This window comes from Rhincodon typus, chromosome 15, assembly GCF_021869965.1.
Source record: "Rhincodon typus isolate 14 chromosome 15, sRhiTyp1.1, whole genome shotgun sequence".
Lineage (NCBI taxonomy): Eukaryota > Metazoa > Chordata > Chondrichthyes > Orectolobiformes > Rhincodontidae > Rhincodon > Rhincodon typus.
The window spans coordinates 62,953,244-62,976,070 of record NC_063346.1 but is presented as its reverse complement, the minus strand read 5'-3'; the positions used below and the strand labels follow the sequence as shown (position 1 = coordinate 62,976,070).

The window sequence follows — 22,827 nt, the reverse complement described above, 5'->3', positions numbered from 1 at the left end:
GCCTGAGTTCTGACAACCTAAGCAAATATTTTCTACCCAGCTGAAGGAAGGTACTTGAATGAGAGGAGGACAAAGGAAACATGTCAGACTCCCTGAAAGCTTCCCTCAAGAAATAAAACATCCTTGTTCAGAAGAAATTGTTTTTGAGGAACCTCCCGTGTGATGGAACACAGTCCTTTGAGAATACCTGGAGGCAAATGGAAGAATGGAAAAGGGATGCCAGCAATCTCGAGGCCGAAGACCAATTTCACCACCTGGAACAGTTCCCAATATCAGCTCAGATGTTGGGAATCCTTCAGCAAGTAACTCATCTCCTAACTCTCTAAAGCCTTGCCAATTATCTACAAGGCACAAGTCAGGAGTGTGATTGAACACTCTTCACTTGTCTGGATGAGTGCAGCTCCAACAACATTTGAAGTGTGGCATCCAGGAACTAGATCACAAGGACTAGAGGGAGAATAGCTATTTGGATACAAAATTGGCACCAAGGTAGGAGACAGAGGGTGGTGGTGGAAAGTTGCTTTTTAGATTGGAGGCCTATGACCAGTGGTGTACCACAAGGATTGGTGCTGGGTCCACTGCTCTTCATTGTTTTATATAAACTATTTGGATGTGATTATCGGAGGTATGGTTAGTACATTTTCAGATGATACCAAAATTGGTGTAGTGGGCAGCCAAGAAACTTGCCTAAGAGTAAACAGGACCTGGATTGGATGGGCCAAATGGCCGAGGAGTGGCAGGTGGACTTCAATCTAGATAAATGTCAGGTGCTACATTTTGGTAGGGCAAATCAGGGCAGGACTTATACACTTAATGGTAAGGTCCTGGGAAGTGTTGCTGGATAAAGAGACCTTGGAGTGCAGGTTCATAGTTCCTTGAAAGTGGAGTCGCAGGTAGACAGGGTAGTGAAAAAGGCATTTGGCATGCATGCCCTTATAGGCCAGTGCACTGAGTATAAGAGTTAGGAGGTCATTTTGTGGCTATACAGGACATTGGTTAGGCCACTTTTGGAATACTGCGTACAATTTTGGTCTTCCTGCTATAAGCAAAATGTTGTTAAACTTGAAAGGGTTCAGGAAAGATTTATAAGGATGTTGACAGGGTTAGAGGGTTTGAGCTATAGGGAGAGGCTGAATAGGCTGGGGGTATTTATGCCTGGAGTGTTGGAGGCTGAGGGAGGACCTTATACAATTTTATAAAACCATAAGGGACTTGGATAGGGTAAATAGTCAAGGTCTTTTCCCCAGGGTAGGGTAGTCCAAAACTAGAGGGCATAGGTTTAAGGTGAGAGGGTGAAGATTTGAGAGACCCAAGGGACAACTTTTTGTTGTCACCCATACAGGGTGGTGCCTGTATGGAATGAGCTGCCAGAGAATGTTGTACAATTACAACTTTTAAAAGGCATCTAGATGATTAGATGAATAGGAAGGGTTTAAAGGGATATGGGCCAAATGCTGGCACATGGGACTAGCTTAATTTAGGGTATCTGGTTGGCATTGACGAGTTGGACCAAAGGGTCTGTTTCCTTGGTGCCCATCTCTATGACTCTCCCAACCATTTGATAGGTATCACGTTCCCAAACATGTACTCTCTCCACACTGAATCTGAGTAGTGTGCACCATCTCCAGATGAGCTGCAGAAATTCAGTAGGGCTCCTTAAATAGCACTTTCCAAACCCATGACTTCCACCGTGTAGTAGGACAAAGACAGCAGAAGCATGGGCACACTATCACTTGCAAGTTTCCCTCCAAGCCACTCAACAGTTTTACTTGGAATGTATTGCCATTCTTTCAATCTCACTGGGTCAAAATCCTGGAATTCCCTCCTTTAGTAGCACTGTGGTGCACAACCTGAGGTGGAGGGGTGATCTGTAAGGGAAAAAAATGACTGTGTGTAAAATAGATTTGAGACCATGGGGAAATGACATTGGTCTGCCTGTATTCAACGAAAACATTGTTTGTGGTGGTATTTAATTGCTGAACTTCTAATGTTTGGGTAGCCAGCTGCATTTTTGATTTGTGATCGTTAACAGTTTGTACAATGCCAGTGCATCAATTATTACCTGTGTGTCATTGTCTGCCTATTAAACATCATAGTTTCTCAAATCTTTCTTGATGAGTGCAGGTCTGTCATTACCTGTCAACACTGTAAAAGGCCACTGACCGCCCTGCTCCTCTAGGTTGAGCTATGACCCAACTTGTGCCGATGACTACAGCTCATAGAAACATAGAGCAAAAATTGGAACAGATTGCTGCATAATAACAATATTGTGGAAACAAGAGAATGACGGGAGTCATTTCAGCTCGGTAATTTAATCTCAAGGTTCAGATGCTGGTTTATGAACCACTCGAGCATTGCTGCTTTATGATATCACCTGAATCCATTGATTAAGTTACTGTCTTGATACTGCTCCCAGGCAGTGTTTCTGTTGATGTAAATGATAGTGTAGCAAAGCTGGAAGCTATTCATTATCCCTTCTCAATGGGCAGTGTTTGCTGTGTAGAAAGCCTACAATAGTTAACTCCTTCCTCTTCACCATGTACTATATCTATCTGACAATTTAAGGTCATTCAGTAAGCCAGGCTTTGTGGCCAAGGTTGTATAATTTAAATGATTTTACAATGATCTTCCCATGGTTCTATTATAATTGAATTCTGAAAAATTAGACCAGAAAAAATGTGCTCTGGATTTTGATATGCAAGTATGCAAAGAAATGAGCCTATTTATTGATATTTGCCACACTCTTATTCACACTGTCTCTCAAAATAGTCTCTTCACTTCCTACAGATAACTTACATTTTGCCTTTCAAAGCAGAAATTGTTTCAATAATGTTAACATGTGATCTGTGATTTCTGATTTTAGCTGAACATTTTAAAAGAAGTCCATCAAGATGAGTTGGGTCGGATATCTGAAGACCTGGAAGATGAACTGGGGGCTCGGTCCAGCATGGATAAGAAACTTGCAGAGCTGCGAGCTGAGGTACTTGATACTGGCATGTCTGCCTGTCGGCTGTGTGTGTGTGTGTGTGTGTGTGTGTGTGATTCTGTATAGTTTTAGTAAGGGTTTCAGGCAACTTAGGAATAGGAGTGGACCCTCCAGCCCTTAAGTCTGTTGCACTATTTAATTCAGTCATTGCCAATTAGCAACTAAACTCCATTTCTGAAGAAGGGTCTAGGCCCGAAACATCAGCCTTCCTGCTCTTCTGATGCTGCTTGGCCTGCTGTGTTCATCCAGCTCTACACCTTGTTATCTCCATTAATACACCGTTGCTGCATTTCTGTTGGCACAGCACCCTTGCCTATCAAAGCATGTATTGATATCTGTCCTGAAAATTTCCATTTGCACTAGCCTTCCTTGACCCACCTCACCTCAAACTGCATCATCCTTTCAGACTTGTATTATGTGGAGTTTAAAAGAATCAGTGGTGATCTTATTGAAGCATGCAAAGTTTTTAGAGAGCTCATCAGGGTAGATGCAGAAAGAATATCTCCCCTGGGTAGAAATGGGAAGTGGGCGCTGAGATTCTAAAACCAAAGAACACAGTCTCAGAATAAAAAATAGGAATGAAGGTAATGAATGTTTGTTTTTTTTTCCCGGACTTCAGAGGGATGTGAAAGCTTGGCCATTGAGTGTGCTCTGAACAGAATTCAATCACTTTCGAGATGCTGAAGATTTGAAGGGGATAATATTTGAAAATGGCATTTATCTAGATGGTCAACCATGATGTAGTTAAATGGTGGACTAAGGTTGTAGAGCAAAATAGACTCCTATTCCTTTTGTTCCAATGAAAAGGTACCTCAAGATGCTATCTCTTGTGCAACTCAATTCTCAACCATCTGCTGCCACCACAGGCCCTTCCTTTCTCAGTCTCCTTTCTTCCTGGCAATGTTTAACTTTCTCTGGTTCTAATAATGGGCAGATTTTAACCTACCTTATAGGTGACAGTTGGTTAGAACTTCCGCTGTGTCTTCCCCTACGAGCTCAGGGTCTTTCCTCAAAGTTAACTTCAAATTTCTGGATTTCCTGCACAAGTCTAGTATCAAAACCACTCTTCCGGATCAAATAGTACAGAATTCCATAATCGGACTGAATTGCTGTGCCTCGGATTTGCTGCTCTGTTGCTTACATTTTAAAGGAACTTTGATCAGCTTTAGCTGGTCCCTCACCACTGCTGAAATGCAACATCAGTCCCTTCCAAGCCTATAATTGGACAGTTTTTTCAACTTGTTTGCAATTTACTCCCTGGTGAGAGTTCTGGGTTTTAGCCCAATAACATCTGTTTCTTCTGGTTCTCATGGTGATCTCCAACTTCACTGTTATCTTTCTGTCCAGTTTTCTGCTTTACAGTTGCTGTTTGTTAGATCTTGCTATGTGCAAATTGTTTCCAGCACTATAATGATGGTCATACTTCAAAATTGAATCCGCTGTTAGGATGGTAACAAATTGAAAGAAAATCCACACAGTATGGCTTAAGTTGGAGGATTGAGAAAGTTTTAAAAACCAACGAAAGATCAAACAAATCGTAAAGCTGAAGAAAATAAACTTTGAGGAAGTTTATCACTATGTACAGCATGGACTTCTCCAAACATATAAAATGTGTTAAGGACCCCCATTGATTTTTTGTGATTTTTATTCTTTTATCAGCTTTGGTTTGGAGCTGTGAACTTTGAGCTGTGGACTGTGGGCACATGCTTGTGTTTTTAAAAGAAAAAAGGAAGGGTCAAACCATAAGGCCATAAGATATAGCAACAGAATTAGGCCATTGGGCTCAGAGTTTGCTCCACATTCGGTCATTGCTGACATATTTCTCGACCCCATTCTCCTTCCTCTTCCCCTTGACCTTTGACTTGGAGTTATAGAGATATACAGCACAGAAACAGACCCTTGGGTGCAATTCGTCCATGCCGACCAGATATCCTAAATTAATCTAGTTCCGCTTGCTAGCATTTGGCCCAAATCCCTCTAAACCCTTCGTAATCATATACCCATTCAGATGCCTTTTAAATGTTGTAATTCTACCAGCCTCCACCACTTCATACATGAAAACGTTGCCCCTTTGGTCCCTTTTTAAATCTTTCCCCTCTCTCCTTAAACCTATGGCCTCTAGTTTTAGACTCCCCCAGCCTGGGGAAAAGATCTTGTCTATTTACCCTAACTATGCCCCTCATAATTTTATAAACCTCTATAAGGTCACCTCTCAGCCTCCGATGTTCCAGGGAAAATAGCCCCAGTTTATTCAGCCTCTCTCTATAGGCTAAACCCTCCAACCCTGACAACATCCCAGTAAATCTTTTCTGATCCCTTTCAAGTTTCACCACGTCCTTCCTATAGCAGGGAGACGAGAACTGTGCGCAGTATTCCAGTAGTGGCCTAACCCATGCCCTTTACAGCACAGCATGACCTCCCAACTTCTATATTCAATGCACTGATTAATAAAGGCAAGTACATCAAATGTGCCTTCACTTTACTATCCACCTGTGACTCCACATTCCAGGAACTATGAACCTGCACTCCAAGGTCTCTTTGTTCAGCAACACTGTTCAGGACCTTACCATTTAAGTGCCTAAGTCCTGTCCTGATTTGCCTTTTCAAAATGCAGCACCTCACATTTATTTCTTTACTCATCAATAACCTGTCTATCCCAGTCTTAAAGATGCTCAATGACTTGGCCACCACAACCTTCTGTGGCAGCGAGTTTCACAGATTCACCATCCTCTGGCTGAAGAAATTCGTCCTCATCTCAGTCCTACAGGGTTAGCCCTTCACTCTGAAGCTGTGCTTTCAAATTCTAGTCTCTGATCCTAGGGAGCACGGTGGCTCAGTGCTTAGCACTGCTGCCTCACAGCACCAGGGACCCGGGATCGATCCCACTCTTGGGCAGCTGTCTATGTGGAGTTTGCACATTCTCCCTGTGTCTGTGTGGGTTTCCTCCCATAGTCCAAAGATGTGCAGGTTAGGTAGATTGGTCATGCTAAATTGCCCGTAGTGTCTGGGGCAGTATAAGTTAGGTGGATTAGACAGAGGAAATGCAGGGTTACAGGGGAAGTATAGGGAGGATGAGTGGGATGCTGTTCAGAGGGGCGGTGTGGACTTGTTGGGCTGAATGGCCTGTTCCTACACTGTAGGGATTGTATGATTCTCCTGCCTGTGGAAACAACGTCTCCAAATTCACTCTATCCAGGCCTCTGAGTTCTCGAAGTTTCAGTAAGTTGTTTGTTTGTGAGACCAGGCCTAAATATAAATTATAGGTTGGTTCTTGATCAAATATAGACGCTTTGATGCCAGGGAAAACAGTGTGTTAAACCTAATAACAGATGTTTGACCATCAACAAGGGGAGGCGATGGCCTAGTGGTATTATCTCTGGACTGTTAATCCAGAGATCCAGATAATGTTCAGGGGACTTGGGTTCGAATCCTGCCATAGCAGATAGTAGAATTTGAATTCAATAAAATATCTGGAATTATGAATCTAATGATGACCATGAATCCATTGCCGATTGTCAGAAAAACCCATCTGGTTTACTAATGTCCTTTAGGGAAGGAAACTGGCATCCTTACCTGGTCTGGCCTACATGTGACTCCAGCCCCACAGCAATGTGGTTGACTCTGAACTGCCCTCTGGGCAATTACGGATGGGCAATAAATGCTGTCTCGGCAGCGATGCCCTCATCCCGTGAATCAATAAAGGAAAAAAGTACCTGGGAATTGGGTTCAGCCTGTCTGGGAGGGAACCGTTGGTGTTAATTTTGAAGGTCTTTGAAGGTTTTAATTTTACTGTGTTGCAAATAGAGGTAGGAAGGCTGATTTGATTTGGCGGTCTGACTTCATGTCATAACAAAAGGAAGAGGAAACAGAGAACAAGGCTGGGGAACCAGGGAATGGCGTAGGAGTTATATAAACACCTTGTGTCATTTTTCACGGTAGTATTCCAAAAAGAATAAAGAATTAATGGTCATAAGGTGGAAAGGTAGTGAATATAACAACTATCAATAAAGAAAACTGTACCAGAGAAACTAATAGGGTTAAAGACCAATACGTCCCCTGGACCTGATAGGATGCATTCTAGGATATTAAAGGAGATAATGGATGCACTGGTGGTAATTTTCTAGTAATCTTTAGATTCTGGAAAGTTCCCAGAAAGTTGTAAAACTACTAATTTAACACCTTTGTCCATAAAGGGAAGAAGGCAAAGAAAAAACATGTAACAATAGGCAAGTTAGTTTTATAAGTCACTGGAAAATGTTAACATCTACTAAAAAGAATGTAACAGCAGAGCATTTAGAAAGACAAAACACAATCGAGTGACAAATGGACAAAGTGATCAATTGTGAAAGTTCTTGGAGGATGTAACAAGCAAAATAGATGAATGGGAAGCAATGGACGTAATAGCTTTGGATTTCCAGAAGACATTTGATGAGGTACCACACCGATTGGCAAGTGTGGGATTTTGAGGTAATCTCTTGCCTTAAAATCTTGTACAAACTGCTGCATGTTCTTTGATAACATCAACTGTTTAGTAGATTTTAATTCTAAGGAGTAGAAAGTTAGGTGTCTTTTTGGGCTGAGGAGAGTAAAAATAATCTCTTCTGGTGGGAGATGTGATGAAGCTTGAATAGTTTATTGGGGTTAACAGTTAATCTGCTTTTAAACTAGTTACTTAAATAGATGAGGCAGTGTGCCCTAAATAAAGGGCCTCTGCATAACCAGCAGTAAGTAAAGTGTGGAAGTTTGGTAAGTGTAGGAGTTATGTGAAGTGTGGCAGAGAAGTCATTTTTTTCCCCATCTGTTGTCATGATTTTGTAACTATTTACACAGATCAGTTGTGCAGAAACAGACAAGAGCCCAAGACCTGGGAGATTATAAACGGTCAACTAAGAAACACTCGGGATAAGTAAAAGTCAGTGAATAAGAGATTAAAGTTAAGGTAAAGGGAGTATCATTAAGATTAAGTAATTTGAAAAGTTATCAAGTAACACAGAGTTCACGTAGATCATGGCGGGTGAGATCAGTCGAGTAGAATGTGTAACAAAAACAGAAGTTGCTGGAAAAGCTCAGCAGATCTGGCAGCATCTATGAAGAAAAAATCAGAGTTAATGTTTCTGGCCTGGTGACCCTTCCTCAGAGTAGAATGTGTAACCTGTCATTTGTGGGAAGTAATGGGTCCTACTGGTGTCCTGGATGGCCACATGTGTAGGAAGTGTTCCCAACTGCAGAAACTTGAAGCTCAGCACCAGCTGGAAGAATAGCATCTCACTTTACACTTGGGGACTGTTATGGACCAGACCAGACCCCCTCAAAATATATTAAAAAGATAGCCTAGATCCTAACTTTTCCTTATTTTAATAGTAAGTGCCAGGTGTTTCTTTCCAGATATAATTCGATTGGTCAATGGAGGAAGGGAGAGAGAGCTCATACCACGTGGGAATATCTCTGGCTTTGAAGCAAAACACACTTTAACTATAGTCTACAAATACAACAAAACAAAGAGGAAATTGAAATAACTTAAACTCTATTGGAAAACCTAACAGAATAATAGATTATTTTACTACTAAACTGTAACTGTTCCAATGTAGTAGCATCTCACAAAAACAGCCTTGGCAAAGGCAAAATCAATGTAGCCAGTTCTGTTATAACGTGACAGTTAGTTATACCTGCGCAACATTGTGTTACAGAAAATCGTGCTATAGAAATAATTGGGCCTATGGAAAAAGCAGAGTTGGGGCAGACCACCAAAAAATATAAACTCAAAATCGCTCAGAAATCACTAACATAAAGGATACTGCAGTTTGAATAAATGTTTAATTCATATCTAATAATGAAATAAAAGTAAATTTAACACCTTATCCTGAAAAAATGTCAAGATGACTTGATGGGGGAGGAGGTTTTGAGGTTGATTTTTTTGGCGCTAACATTACACGTATTCAGGACAAAGCCTGCAAAACGATCATGTAATGTTGACGCATATTCCTCTGTACACCGATGGAATCGCATTATAGCCAACACAAGTTTGCGTTTTAGAAATAGCATTCCCCTATTCGTCAGTCGTGTTATAGCCAATTCACGTTGCCAGAACATGCATTATAGCAGAACTGACTGTAATTGCATTCAAGATGGAAGGTGGGAAAAAGTTGTGGCTGTAAGAGTTGTGCCTTTCTTTTGAGGTATTTTCAGTGTTGGAGCTGATTTCCTTAAAATTTTGGAGCAGTAATTACTGTTTTATAAGCTGTTGCATTGTTTTGGAATTTTGGGGGAAAAGGATCAAAACACCAGTACTTCAAAAAAGGAAGAAGGGAAAGAGAGCACATACCACGTGGGAGGTGAAAAAAATGAGTGGCTGTGTGACCCAGCAGAGAACCCGCATGACTGTCTGCCTCTGCTGTTTAGTAACAAGTATTTCAGTTCATTCCAAGAAAAATGAACAACCAGTGAAATTCACAGCTGACCTTGGAGAAACCTGTGTGGGGAGCTCACAGCAGGGGAGCAGCTAAGTGGCTTATTTTTAAAAAGTGTAACCTTTTTGTTTGTAAATCTACAATAGTGAGTAGAGTGTTTTATTGAGGTCTGTCTTGTTTAAACTTTAAAAATATAAAAGATAGGTACTCTGGAGCAGTGTTTTTCGAGCTGTAAGACTGCTGTTTTCTAGGTCTGTCGATTTAAGGTGCAAAGATGGCATTTAGTAGAATGATAGATGTGGGAAATTATGGAGTGTTTCCATGTTACTGATAATTATGCCTGCAGGAAGTATGTTCACTTTTGAATCCTACCGGATTGCATGGATCCGTTGAAGCAGCAGTTAGAGGTAATGACGAATTTACAGGAGTTGGGGTGTGATGGATAGCAGTTTCAGGCAGGGAGAAAAACCGCAGATGCAGTCAGGTGGATGGGTGACTTCCTGGAAAGGTAGGAGGAATAGGCAGGATGTGCAGGAGTCTCCTGTGGCTATCCCCATCTCAAACAAGGATGCTGTTTTGGAAAATATAGGGGGTGATGGACTCTCAGCACTGACAGCTAAGTCTCTGCTACCAAGCCTAGCTCTACTGTAATGAGGGGTAGGTCAAGTTTCAAACAATCAGTTGTGATAGGGGACTCTCTAGTCAGAGGAACAGGCAGACGGTTCTGTGGCCAACAACAAGACTGATCTGTTGCCTCCTTGGTGCCAAGCTCAAGGATATATCAGAGTGGGTGCAGAATATTCTGAAAGCGGAGAGGGACCAGCAGCAGGTTATTGTACACGTTGGAACTAATGACATAGGACAAGAAGAGGGCAAGGTTCTGTAGCACATCCTGAACGGGGAGGGTGATAACAGGGCGTGGTGCATATTGGTTCCAGCAGTGTAGGTTGAATGTGCTCTTGCATCAAGAATTGAGAGAGCTAGGTAGCAGTCTAAGAAGCGGGACTTCAAAGGTGATAACCTCACGATTATTCCTGGTGCCACATGCTAGCAAGTACAGAAAGAGGAGAATAGGGCAAGTGGATGTGTGACTCAAGTTAGTGCAGGATGGAGGGATTTAGATTCCTGGATCACTGGGACTGGTTCTGGGGCAGATAGGACCTCTACAAATAGAATGACCCAGAATGGATTGAGCATTCTTGCAGGAGAGGATGCTGTTGCAGTGGAGGGGAATTTAAACTAGTTTATCAGTGGTAGGGGACACAGTGCAAAGATACAAAGAACAATATAGCACAAGAACAGGCCCTTCTGAGTTAAACCAATGTCCCCTAGTAATTGATACTTCTACCCTGGGGGAATAAAAAGAGTCCAGCTAACCATTCTGTCCGTGTCTGCTGGATACTTTCAGCTTCTATCAGGTCACCCCTCAACCTTTGATTTTCAAGTGAAAACAAACCAAGTATGACCAATATCTTCTCATAGCTAATACTGTCTAAATTAGGCAAATTCCTGATAAATTTGTTCCGTACCCCCTCCAAAGCCTCCACTTCCTGTAGGTCAAAAATCATGTGACACCTGTTCACTAAGGTTTTTGAGTAGATTTGTAGCTCAGGTTGTGGATGTTGTGGTTGGCTCGCTCACTGAACTGCTTTGTTGTTCTGTAGACATTTCATTACCCTGCTGGGTAACACTGTGTTACAGAGGGGTGGTCGCCACCTCTCTGACAATTAAAACTGAAACACCCAGAAGCTTGCATTGCCTCTTAATTTGTTAAATGAAGTGTGAAAAATAGTATAATCTGTCTCTCACCCCCAATCTGTTATAAAGGAGTGGTGAAATGAAAGAAATTCCTGTTATTCACTTAATAAGAAACAAGTAAAAATTTATCTAATTCTAACAGTGAACAAATTAACAGAACTACTAACAAACTAAACAATTCCCCCCTTAACTACTAAATATTCCCAAACAAAAACATTCTAATGGTATGTTGTTCCGATAAATATAAGTCCCACTTATATAAGCCAAAGAAATAAGAAAAAAAAAAAAAAATTAAAGCTTAGTCCCTCGAAATTACAGCCAGTTTAAGTCTTCTGGAATGTTCTTTGCCTTCTCTGCTGTTCTCCAGTCAGGAACGCCTTCCTCCGTCAAATTCTAGTGTCAGGAATATTAGCTAACAGTGCCATAGTACCTTTATTTAGATGGTGCTTCCTCCGAGAGTTCAGAGATTTCTGTGACAGCCAGTGAATTTGTCTTCAGATGGCAGCTCGCTCTCTCACAGCTTCAAATACCCTCTTCTTTTATACCCTTGATGACCTGTTAATTTCTTACAATAGGATTGGTCCAAGGTGGTCAACACCATCAGATTTAAATTTAATTGGTATCTAGGGCTGGGTTTAAATTAATTGGCTAAATTCAAAAACCTGTTGACTTGGTGAAAATGCTAACAGTATAGCCTTCTAAGAGCATGTTTAAATTTCAAGAACTCTGTGCATCTGCTGCTGCCTGCAGACTTTTTTGTTAAATTTCCAAGCCTAAAAAGAACACATATTTTCAAGGAACCATGCACTCTTTCCCCCTATTATTTACAAACAGATTCTAACGTCCTGCCTTCCAATCCACAAATACTATACCCAACTTCGCAACAATTGAAGGGGCCATGTAGACCTGGAATTGGGCAATGAGCCTGGCCAGATGATCAAAAGTTCAGTGGGGGAGCAATTCGGGGACAATGACCATAATTCTGTAAGTTTTAGGTTACTTATGGATGAAAATGAGAGTAGTCCTTTAAATCCACATCTGCCATGTAGGAATCTTTCAAAGGCCAGTTGATTTGGGTTCAGAACCAGCATGTTTTTGTGAAAATGAAGGATAAGGACAGCAAAATTTGGGAATTTTGGATGACAAGAGAAACTGAGAGTCCTCTAAGTTTTATGAAACTGAAGACACAGCCATCAAAGAATACAAAGATAGCAGGAAAGAACTCAAACAAAGAATTAGGAGAGCTAACAGGGGCAATGATATGTCTTTGGCAAACATAGGAAAAGGAAAATCTGAAGGCGTTTTATACATGTGTAAGGAGAAATGGAGCACCCATGGAAAAGAGTAGATCCACTCAAGGACGGAATTACTGTGTGGAGCCAGGGGACGTGGGTGAGGTTCTTAATGAATACTTTGCATCTGTATTCGCAAAAGGAGATGGACATGATGGCTGTTGCGTCTTGGGAGGGGTATGTTGATATTCGGAAGCATATCAATGTTAAAAAGAAAAGTTGTTGTTGGGTGTTTTGAAAAGCATTAAGGTAGATAGGTCCCCAGGACCTTTATAGTATCTATCTCAGAATGCTGAGAGGAGCAGTTGAAGAAATTACTGGGGGCTTGTATGAAATGTTTGTACCTTCTTGAGTCACAAGACTGGAGAAGAGTCAACGTTGTTCCTTTGTTTAAGGAGGGCAACAGGCATATTCTAGGAAATCATAGGCCAGCGAGCCTTACGACAGTGATAAGGAAGTTTAAGAAAATTTTTAGGAACAGGATTTAACCGTATTTAGAAAAGTGCAGACTTATTAGCGATAGGCAGCATGGCTTTGTGCTTTGTCTCACAAACCTTGAGTGTTTTGAGGAAGTGACAAAGATGATTGATGGGGTAGAGCAGTAAATGTTGTTTATATGAACTTTAGCAAGGCCTTTGACAAGGTTCTTCATGGAAGGCTGATTCAAGAGGTGAAGGTACATGGGATCGCAGTAAACTGGTAAGATGGATAGAGAACTGGCTTGGTCATAGACAGAGTAACGGTGGGAAGTATATTTTTCAGACTGGAGATTTGTGACCAGTGGTCATAGAGACTTATAGGATGGAAACAGTTCCTTCGGTCCAACTCATCCATGCTGACCAGATATCCTAATTAATCTAGTTGTTTTTGTCAGCTTTTGGCCCATATCCCTGTAAACCCTTCCTATTCATGTGGATGCCTTTTAAATGTTGTAATTTTACCAGCCTCCTCCACTTCCTCTGGAACTCATTCCATACGCTCATCACTCTCTGCATGAAAATGGTGCCCCTTGGGTCCCTTTTAAGTCTTTCCCATCTCACCTTAAACCTATGTCCTCTAGTTTTGGACTCCCCAGCCCTGGGGAAAAGACCTTGGGTATTCACCCATCCATGCCCCTCACGATTTTGCAAACCTCTATAAGGTCACCCCTCTGCCTTTGACACAATAGGGAAAATGGCCCCAGTCTATTCAGCCTCTCCCTATATCTTAAACTCTCCAAACCTGGCAACATGTATAGCTGCAATGTGATCGCCCAGATCCTACACTCAATGTACTGATTTTTGTTTTTGGATTATTTGGAGATGGAGTCCTGCGAATAATGACCCAAAAAGGAAGTCTCCATCATCAAACAGTCTTCTGTTGTCCTTTTTTTAACCAATCGCAGCACAGTAGCTCAGTAGTTAGCACCGGTGCCTCACGCAACCAGGTTTGATTCCAGCCTCACGTGACTGTCTATGTAGAGTTTGATGTTCTCCCCGTGTCTACATGGGTTTTCTCCGTGTGCTCCAGTTTCACCCACAGTCCAAAGATATGCAGGTCAAGTGTATTGGCCATGTTAAATTGCCCTGTAGTGTCCAGGGATGTGTAGGTTAGGTGGTTTAGCCAGGAGAAGTGCAGGGTTATGGGAATAGAGTGTGGGCAGGATGGTTTTTGGAGGATTGGTGTGGACTCAATGGGTCAATTGGCCTGCTTCTACACTGTAGGGATTCTATGACACTTGTGGTTAATTTACTTCCTGTTTGTCCAATGCAGTGTTTGTCACAGTCCAAAGACCCACTACCCACTATGGAGAGGACCAATATCATATCCAAGATTCCCTGCAGAGTCTGTGACAAACACTGCATTGGAAAATTGCACGGAAATTAATTGCACGGAAATTAATCACAATGGTACACGGACATCAACTGGCAACAAAAAGGCACGACCAATACTCACTCATCTCTGTGCACATGGATAAGCAGAACCACCAATTCGATTGGGACAAGCAAAGCAGAGACAAGCACGGAAATTCCTACAAGCCTGGTACGTCAAAAAACACAGAGTTTGACCCCATATACACAACATTGCGAAGGAAAACCGGAAGTGAGGTAATCCAGCCCAACAGACACCCAGAGTTCAAATATCAGGCAGGAAAACACAACAGCGCTTCATCGAAGGCGGCACTGATGATGTTACCCAGCAGGGTAATGAAACATCTGCGAAACAACGAACCAGCTCGGTGAGCCGACCAACCACGACACCAGGTTCTAGTCCAACAGGTTTATTTAAAAACACGCTTTCGTAACCTGAGGAAGGAGCTGAGCTCCAAAAGCTTGTGTTTTCAAATAAACCTGTTGGGCTGTAATCTGATGTGTGATTTTTGACCTTGTCCACCCCAGTTCCATTTCGGCATCTCCACATCATGGCTCACATCCACTTTCTGTGTGCCTGGATACCTTTGTATTTTGATGCTACTAAGGTTTCTGCCATTTACTTTATACTTTTCTCCTGCACTAGATTTCCCTCATTTATCCAATGTAGACTCCATCTGCCGTTTCTCTGTTCAACTGTCCAGCCAATCTATATCCTGCTGTATCCTCTGGCAATCACCTCACTATCCAAGCTTCCCACTATCTTTGTGATGCTCACAAAGTTACTAATCACACCACGTTCTATTGGAGAGTTTAAGATATAGGGAGAGGCTGAATAGACTGGGGCCATTTTCCCTATTGTGTCAAAGGCAGAGAGGTGACCTTATAGAGATTTGCAAAATCGTGAGGGGCATGGATGGGTGAATACCCAAGGTCTTTTTCCCAGGGTTGGGGAGTCCAAAACTGGGGAACATAGGTTTAAGGTGAAATGGGAAAGACTTAAAAGGGACCCAAGGGGCACCGTTTTCATGCAGAGTGTGATGTGTATATGGAATGAGCTGCCAGAGAAAGTGGTGGAGGCTGGTACAATTGCAACATTTAAAAGGCAACCACATGAATAGGAAGAGTTTACAGGGATATGGGCCAAATGCTGGAAAAAACAACTGGATTAATTTAGGATATCTGGTCAGCATGGATGAGTTGGACAGAAGGAGCTGGTTCCATCCTATAAGTCTCTATGACCACTGGTCACAAATCTCCAGTCTGAAAATATACTTCCACCGTTACTCTGTCTATGACCAAGCCAGTTCTCTATCCATCTTACCAGTTCACTGCAGATCCCATGTACCTTCACCTCTTGAATCAGCCTTCCATGAAGAACCTTGTCAAAGGCCTTGCTAAAGTTCATATAAACAACATTTACTGCTCTACCCCATCAATCATCTTTGTCACTTCCTCAAAACACTCAAGGTTTGTGAGACAAAGCACAAAGCCATGCTGCCTATCGCTAATAAGTCCACATTTTTCTAAATACGGTTAAATCCTGTTCCTAAGAATTTTCTTAAACTTGCCTACCACTGTCGTAAGGCTCGCTGGCGTATGATTTCCTAGAATATGCCTGTTGCCCTCCTTAAACAAAGGAACAATGTTGACTCTTCTCCAATCTTGTGACTCAAGAAGGTACAAACATTTCGTACAAGCTCCCAGTAATTTCTTCACCTGCTCCTCTCAGCATTCTGAGATAGATACTATAAAGGTCCTGGGGACCTATCTACCTTAATGCTTTTCAAAACACCCAACAACAACTTTTCTTTTTAATATTGATATGCTTCCGAATATCAACATACCCCTCCCAAGACGCAACAGCCATCATGTCCATCTCCTTTTGCGACTACAGATGCAAAGTTTTCATTAAGAACCTCACCCACGTCCCCTGGCTCCACACGTTAATTCCGTCCTTGAGTGGATCTACTCTTTTCCATGGGTGCTCCATTTCTCCTTACACATGTATAAAACGCCTTCAGATTTTCCTTTTCCTATGTTTGCCAAAGACATATCATTGCCTCGGTTAGCTCTCCTAATTCTTTATTTGAGTTCTTTCCTGCTATCTTTGTATTCTTTGATGGCTGTGTCTTCAGTTTCATAAAACTTAGAGGGCTCTCAGTTTCTCTTGTCATCCAAAATTCCCAAATTTTTGCTGTCCTCATCCTTCATTTTCACAAAAACATGCTGGTTCTGAACCCAAATCAACTGGCCTTTGAAAGATTCCTACATGGCAGATGTGGATTTAAAGGACTACTCTCATTTTCATCCATAAGTAACCTAAAACTTACAGAATTATGGTCATTGTCCCCGAATTGCTCCCCCACTGAACTTTTGATCATCTGGCCAGGCTCATTGCCCAATTCCAGGTCTACATGGCCCCTTCAATTGTTGCGAAGTTGGGTATAGTATTTGTGGATTGGAAGGCAGGACGTTAGAATCTGTTTGTAATATAATAGGGGGAAGAGTGCATGGTCCCTTGAAAATATGTGTTCTTTTTAGGCTTGGAAATTTAACAAAAAAGTCTGCAGGCAGCAGCAGATGCACAGAGTTCTTGAAATTTAAACATTGTCTTAGAAGGCTATACTGCTAGCATTTTCACCAAGTCAACAGGTTTTTGAATTTAGCCAATTAATTTAAACCCGGCCCTAGATACCAATTAAATTTAAATCTAATGGTGTTGACCACCCCGGACCAATCCTATTGTAAGAAATTAACAGGTCATCAAGGGTATAAAAGAAGAGGTTATTTGAAGCTCTGTGAGAGCAAGCTGCCATCTGAAGACAAACTCACTGGCTGTCACAGAAATCTCTGAACTCTCGGAGGAAGCACCATCTAAATAAAGGTACTATGGCACTGTTAGCTAATATTCCTGACACTAGAATTCGACGGAAAAAGGCGTTCCTGACCGGAGAACAGTGGAGAAGACTTAAACTGACTGTAATTTCGAGAGCCTTAAGTTTAATTTTGTTTTCTTTGGCTTATATAAATGGAACTTGTATTTATTGGAACAGCATACCTTTAGAATTTTTTTGTTCGGGAATATTTAGCAGTTAAGAGGGGGAATTGTTTAGTTTGTTAGTAGTTCTGTTAATTTGTTTGCTGTTAGAATTAGATAAGTAAACTGTTACTTGTTGCTTATTAATCTCTGAGTATCAGAGATTTCTTTCACTTTCACCACTGCTTTATAACAGATTGAGGGTGACAGGCAGATTATACTATTTTTCACACTTCTTTAAACAGATTGAGGCGAGGCGAGCTTCTGGGTGTTTCGGTTTTAATTGTCAGAGATGTGTCGACCCCCTCTCCGTGACACAAATGTACTCCCTGTACACTTAGGACTTTATAGCCAAATTTTGTCTGAACTCCATCCACGAGTTTGCTGATGATGCCGCTGTTGTCGGCCGGATATCAAACAATTACACAACAGAAAACGAAGGTGACAGAGAGCTTGACGACATGGTGCAAAGATAACAATCTCTCCCTCAATGTCAGCAAAGTTGAAGAGCTGACTTCAGGAAGCCAGGAGGAGGATACACCACTGTCTACATCAGTAGAGCTGAGGTGGAGATGGGGAAGAGCGTCCGATTCCGTGGAGTGACAATCAATAACAATCTGACCTGGACCATCCACATTGATGCGACAGTCAAGAATCACAACAAAGCCTCTTCTTCCACAGGAGACTAAGGAAATTCTGCATGTCCACAAGGACCATCACCACCTTTTCCACGGCTTACAAAGGAAATTAGAGAGTAGCTGATCCAAGGAAGAAGCATACAGATTGGCGAAGAAAAATAATAATCCTGAGGATTGGGAGCAGTTTAGAATTCAGCAAAGTAGGACCAAGAGATTGATTGATTTAAGAACGGAGAAATACAGTATGAAAGTAAGCTTTCAGGGAACATAAAGGCTGACAATGAGAGTTTCTATAGGTAAGTGAAGAGAAAGAGATTAGTGAATTCCTCAGGGACAGGAATGGTTGTTGGAAGTTCTGGAATTTTGATGCCCTAAAAGAAATAGGGAGGGTGGTAAAGAGGCAGGGGAGTGGCATTGCTAGTCAGGGCTAGTATAGCAGCAACTGAATCGCAGTTCGAGAATATGTCTGCAGAGTCAGTTTGGGTTGAGGTCAGGAACAAGAAAGGAGCAGTCACTTTGGGGTTTTTTTTACAGACCCCCTAATAGTTGCAGAGAAGTGGAGGAGCAGATTGGGAAGCAGATACTGGAAAGGTGCAGGAGTCACAGGGTTGTAGTCATGGGTGACTTCAACCTTCCAAATATTGATTGGAAACATTTTAGTTGTAATAGTTCAGATGGAGCAGATTTTGTCCAGTGCATTCAGGAAGGATTCCTGACACAGTATGTAGATAGACCAACACGAGGAGAGGCCACTTTGGATTTGGTGCTTGGCAATGAACCGGGCCAAGTGTTAGACCGGTTGGCAAGGAGAGCATTTTGGCGGTATTGATCATAACTCTGTTACTTTTACACTAGCCATGGAAAAGGATAGGTACATACAGCAGGGTAAGGTTTATAATTGGGGGAAGGGTAATTATAATTCAGTTAGGCAAGACCTAGGTAACATAAAATGGGAACAGATGCTGACAGGGAAGAGCACTATAGAAATGTGGAGATTGGTGAAGGAATGCATACTGCGTGTGATCGATATGTTTGTCCCTAGCAGGCAGGAAAGATGCGGTCGAGTGAGGGAGCCTTGGTTCTCAAGAGAGGTTGAACGACTGGTTAAGAGGAAGAAGGATGCTTGTATAAGGTTTAGGAAACAATCAGAAAAGGCCCTGGAGGGATACAAGTTATCCAGGAAGGAGCTGAAGAAAGGGCTTAGGAGAGCTATAAAGGGGGCATGAGAAAACCTTGGCAGATAGGATCAAGGAAAACTCCAAGGCTTTTTATGTGTATGTGAGGAATGAGAGAATGACCAGAAAAAGGGTAGATAAGGATTGTAAAAGGAATTTGTGCACAGAGCCTAAAGAGATAGGAGAGGTCCTTAATGAATAACTTTCTTCAGTATTCACAACTGCGAGGGACCTGGTTGTAGGGGAGGACAGTGTGAAACAGGCTAGTAGTCTAGAGGAGGTGGAAGTTAGTAAGGAAGATGTACTCGGTATTTTGAGGAACTTGAAGATAGATAAGTCCCCCAGGCCTGATGGGATTTATCCAAGGATTCTATGGCAAGTGAGGGAAGAGATCGCAGGGCCTTTGGCGATGATCTTTTCGTCCTCACTGTCCACGGCTTTAGTGCCGGAAGATTGGAGAGTGGCAAACGTCGTTCCCTTGTTCAAAAAAAGGGAATAGGGATAACCCTGGAAATTACAGGCCAGTTAGTCTTACTTCAGTGATGGGCAAATTATTGCAAAGGGCTCTGAGGGATGGAATTTATGATCACTTGGATAGGCACAATTTGATTTGTGATAGTCAGCACGGATTTATGAGAGACAGTTCATGCCGCTCAAACCTTATTGAATTCTTTGAAGAGGTGACCAAACACGTGGCTGAAGGTAGAGCAGTGGATGTGGTTATATATGGACTTAAGTAAGACGTTTGATAAGGTTCCCCATGGTAGGCTCATGCAGAAAGTAAGGAGGCATGGGATAGGGGGAAATGTGGCAGATTGGATTCAGAATTGGCTGACCCTTAGAAGACAAAGGGTGGTAGTGGACAGAAAATATTCAACATGGTGCTCAGTTACGAGTGGTGTACCACAAGGATCTGTTCTAGGTCATCTTCTGTTTGTGATTTTTGTAAATGATTTGCATGTAGGAGTGGACGGGTGGATTAGTAAGTTCGCGGATGATACGAAGGTGGGTCGAGTTGTGGACAGTGCGGAGGGCTGTTCGAGATTGTAAAGGGACATTGATAGGATGCAGAGCTGGGCTGAGAAGTGGCAGATGGAGTTTAACCCTGAAAAGTGTGAGGTGATTCAGTTTGGAAGGACAAACTTGAAAGCAGAATACAGGGTTAACAAAGATTCTTGGCAGTGTGGAGGAGCAGAGGGATCCTGGGGTTCATGTCCACAGTTCCCTGAAAGCTGCCACCCAGGTGGATAGAGTTGTTAAGAAGGCATATGGTGTGTTTGCTTTCATTAATAGAGGGATTGAGTTCAAGAGCTGCGAAGTTATGTTCCAGCTATACAAAACCCTGGTTTGGCCACATCTGGAGTATTGTGTCCAGGTCTGGTCGCATCATTACAGGAAAGATGTGGAAGTGTTGGAAAAGGTGCAGAGGAGATTTACCAGGATGTTGCCTGGAATGGAGAGAAGGTCTTACGAGGAAGGGCTGAGAGAGCTAGGGCTTTTCTCTTTAGAATGACGAAGGATGAGAGGTGACTTGATAGAGGTGTACAAAATGATCAGAGGTATAGATAGAGTGGACAGCCAGAGACATTTTCCTCGGGTGGAGGTAGCTATTATGAGGGGGCATATTTTTAAAGAGAGTGATATAGGGGAGATATCAGAGGCAGGCTCTTTACTCAAGAGAGTGATAGGGGCATGGAATGCATTGCCGGAGAGGATAGTGGAGTCGGCCTCATTAGGGGCATTTAAGTGGCTATTAGATAGGCATATGGATGATAGTATAAGGTAGGGGTGGAGGTTAGACAGACCTTAGGTTTAGGGTAAAAGTTTGGCACAACATCGTGGGCCGAAGGGCCTGTACTTGCTGTCCTGTTCTATGAAGAAAAATGTAGGTTCCCTACAGACAGAAACGGGGGAATGTATAATAGGGGACAGAGAAATGGCTTAGCAACTGAATATGTACTTTGGTTCTGTCTTGACCAAAGAGGACACAAATCAGATACCAGAAATGTTGAAGAATGCAAGATTTAGTGAGAGGAAAGAATCAAGGGAGATGAATATTAGTAGAGAATTGGTGCTGGGAAAATTGATGGGATTGAAGGTGGATAAATCCCCAAGGCCTGATAAGTACTCTGGGATGTCGACTGACGGGTGGCTCCAGAAATAATGGATGCATTGGTGGTCATCTTTCAGGATTCTATAGACTCTGGATAGTCCCTGCAGATTGGAGGCTAGGTAATGTCAATGTTCAAAAAGCAAGTAGAGGGAAAACAGGGAATTACAGACTAGTAAGCTTAACTTGAGTGATGGGGAAAGTTCTCGAATCCATTATCAAGGACTTAATAGCGGAGCATTTAGGAAGCAGTGGCACTATCAGACAGAGTCAGCATGGATTTATGAAAGGGAAATCATGCTTGACAAATCTGCTGGAATTCTATGAAGATGTAACTGGTAGAGTTGACAAGGCGGAGCTGGTTGATGTGGTACAATTGGGTTTTGGAAAGTGTTTGACCAAGTCCCGCATAAGAGATTATTGTGCAAGGTTGAAGCACATGGGATTGGGGGAAGTGTTTGAGATGGATACAAAATTGGTTGGCAGAGAGGAAAGAAAGTGTAGGAATTAATGGGTTCTTTTCAAATTGGCAGACATTAACTAGTGGTGTGCCACAGGAATCTGTGCTGTGACCCTAGCTATTCACAATATATATTAATGATTTGGATGAGGGAACAATATGTAACCCCTCAAAATTTGCTGATCGTGCCAAGTTGAGAGGGAGGGTGAACTTTAATGAGGATGCACAGATCCTTCGGCATGATCTCGACAGGTTGGGTGAGTCGGCAAATCAATGGCAGATGCGGTATAATTTGGATACATGAGGTTATTTACTTCGGAAGCAAAAACAAGAATGGCTGTAAATTGGGAGAAGGGTGTGTGTAGCGGGAGGTGGGTGTCCTAGTGCACCAATCGCTGAAGGTAAGCATGCAGGTGCAGCAGGCAGTAAAGAAGCCAAATGGTATGTTGGCCATCATTGTAAGAGGTTTCGAGTACAGGAGCAGGGATGTGTTGTAGTTATACAAGGCTTTAGTGAGGCCACACCTAGAATATTGTGTGCAATTTTGGTGTCCATGTCTGAGGAAGGATGCTCCTGCTCTCGAGGGAGTGCAGCAAAGGTTTACCTGGCTGATTCCAGGAATGGCGGGTCTGACGTATGAAGAGAGATTGACTAGGTTGGGATTGTTTTCGCTGGAGTTCAGACAGGGAGTGATCTCATAGAGACTTATAAAATTCTAACAGGGCTACTTAGGATAGATGCAGGGAAGATGTTATCGATGGTGGGTGTGTCCCGAACTAGGGGTCACAGTCTGGGTATTTGGGGTGGACCATTTAGGCTGGAGATAAGACATTCCTTCACCCGAAGAATGGTCAGCCTGTGGAATTCATTACCACAGAAACTAATTGATGCCAAACATTGAATGTATTCAAGAGATGGCTAAATGTATCACTTTGGGCAAATGGATTCAAAGATTATGGGGAGAAAACAGGATTAAGGTGTTGAGTTGAACAATCAACCATGATCATGTTGAATGACGAAGCAGACTTGAAGGGCCAAATGGCCTCCACCTGCTCCCATTTTTTTTAATGTCTACAAATGCACCATAGAAAACATTCTATCTGGATGCGTT

General features: G+C 42.3%; 1 protein-coding gene across 6 annotated transcripts in view; it reads left to right on the top strand.

Moving 5' to 3' along the window:
- ccdc102a (coiled-coil domain containing 102A) overlaps positions 1-22,827 on the top strand; it is a 186,031-nt gene that overhangs the window by 87,717 nt on the left and 75,487 nt on the right. For all 6 annotated transcript variants that reach the window (XM_048605637.1, XM_048605638.1, XM_048605634.1 and 3 more), the window contains one exon: positions 2,864-2,980. In XM_048605637.1, coding sequence (XP_048461594.1) covers positions 2,864-2,980 — 117 coding nt within the window. The remainder of the gene's footprint in view (positions 1-2,863; positions 2,981-22,827) is intronic.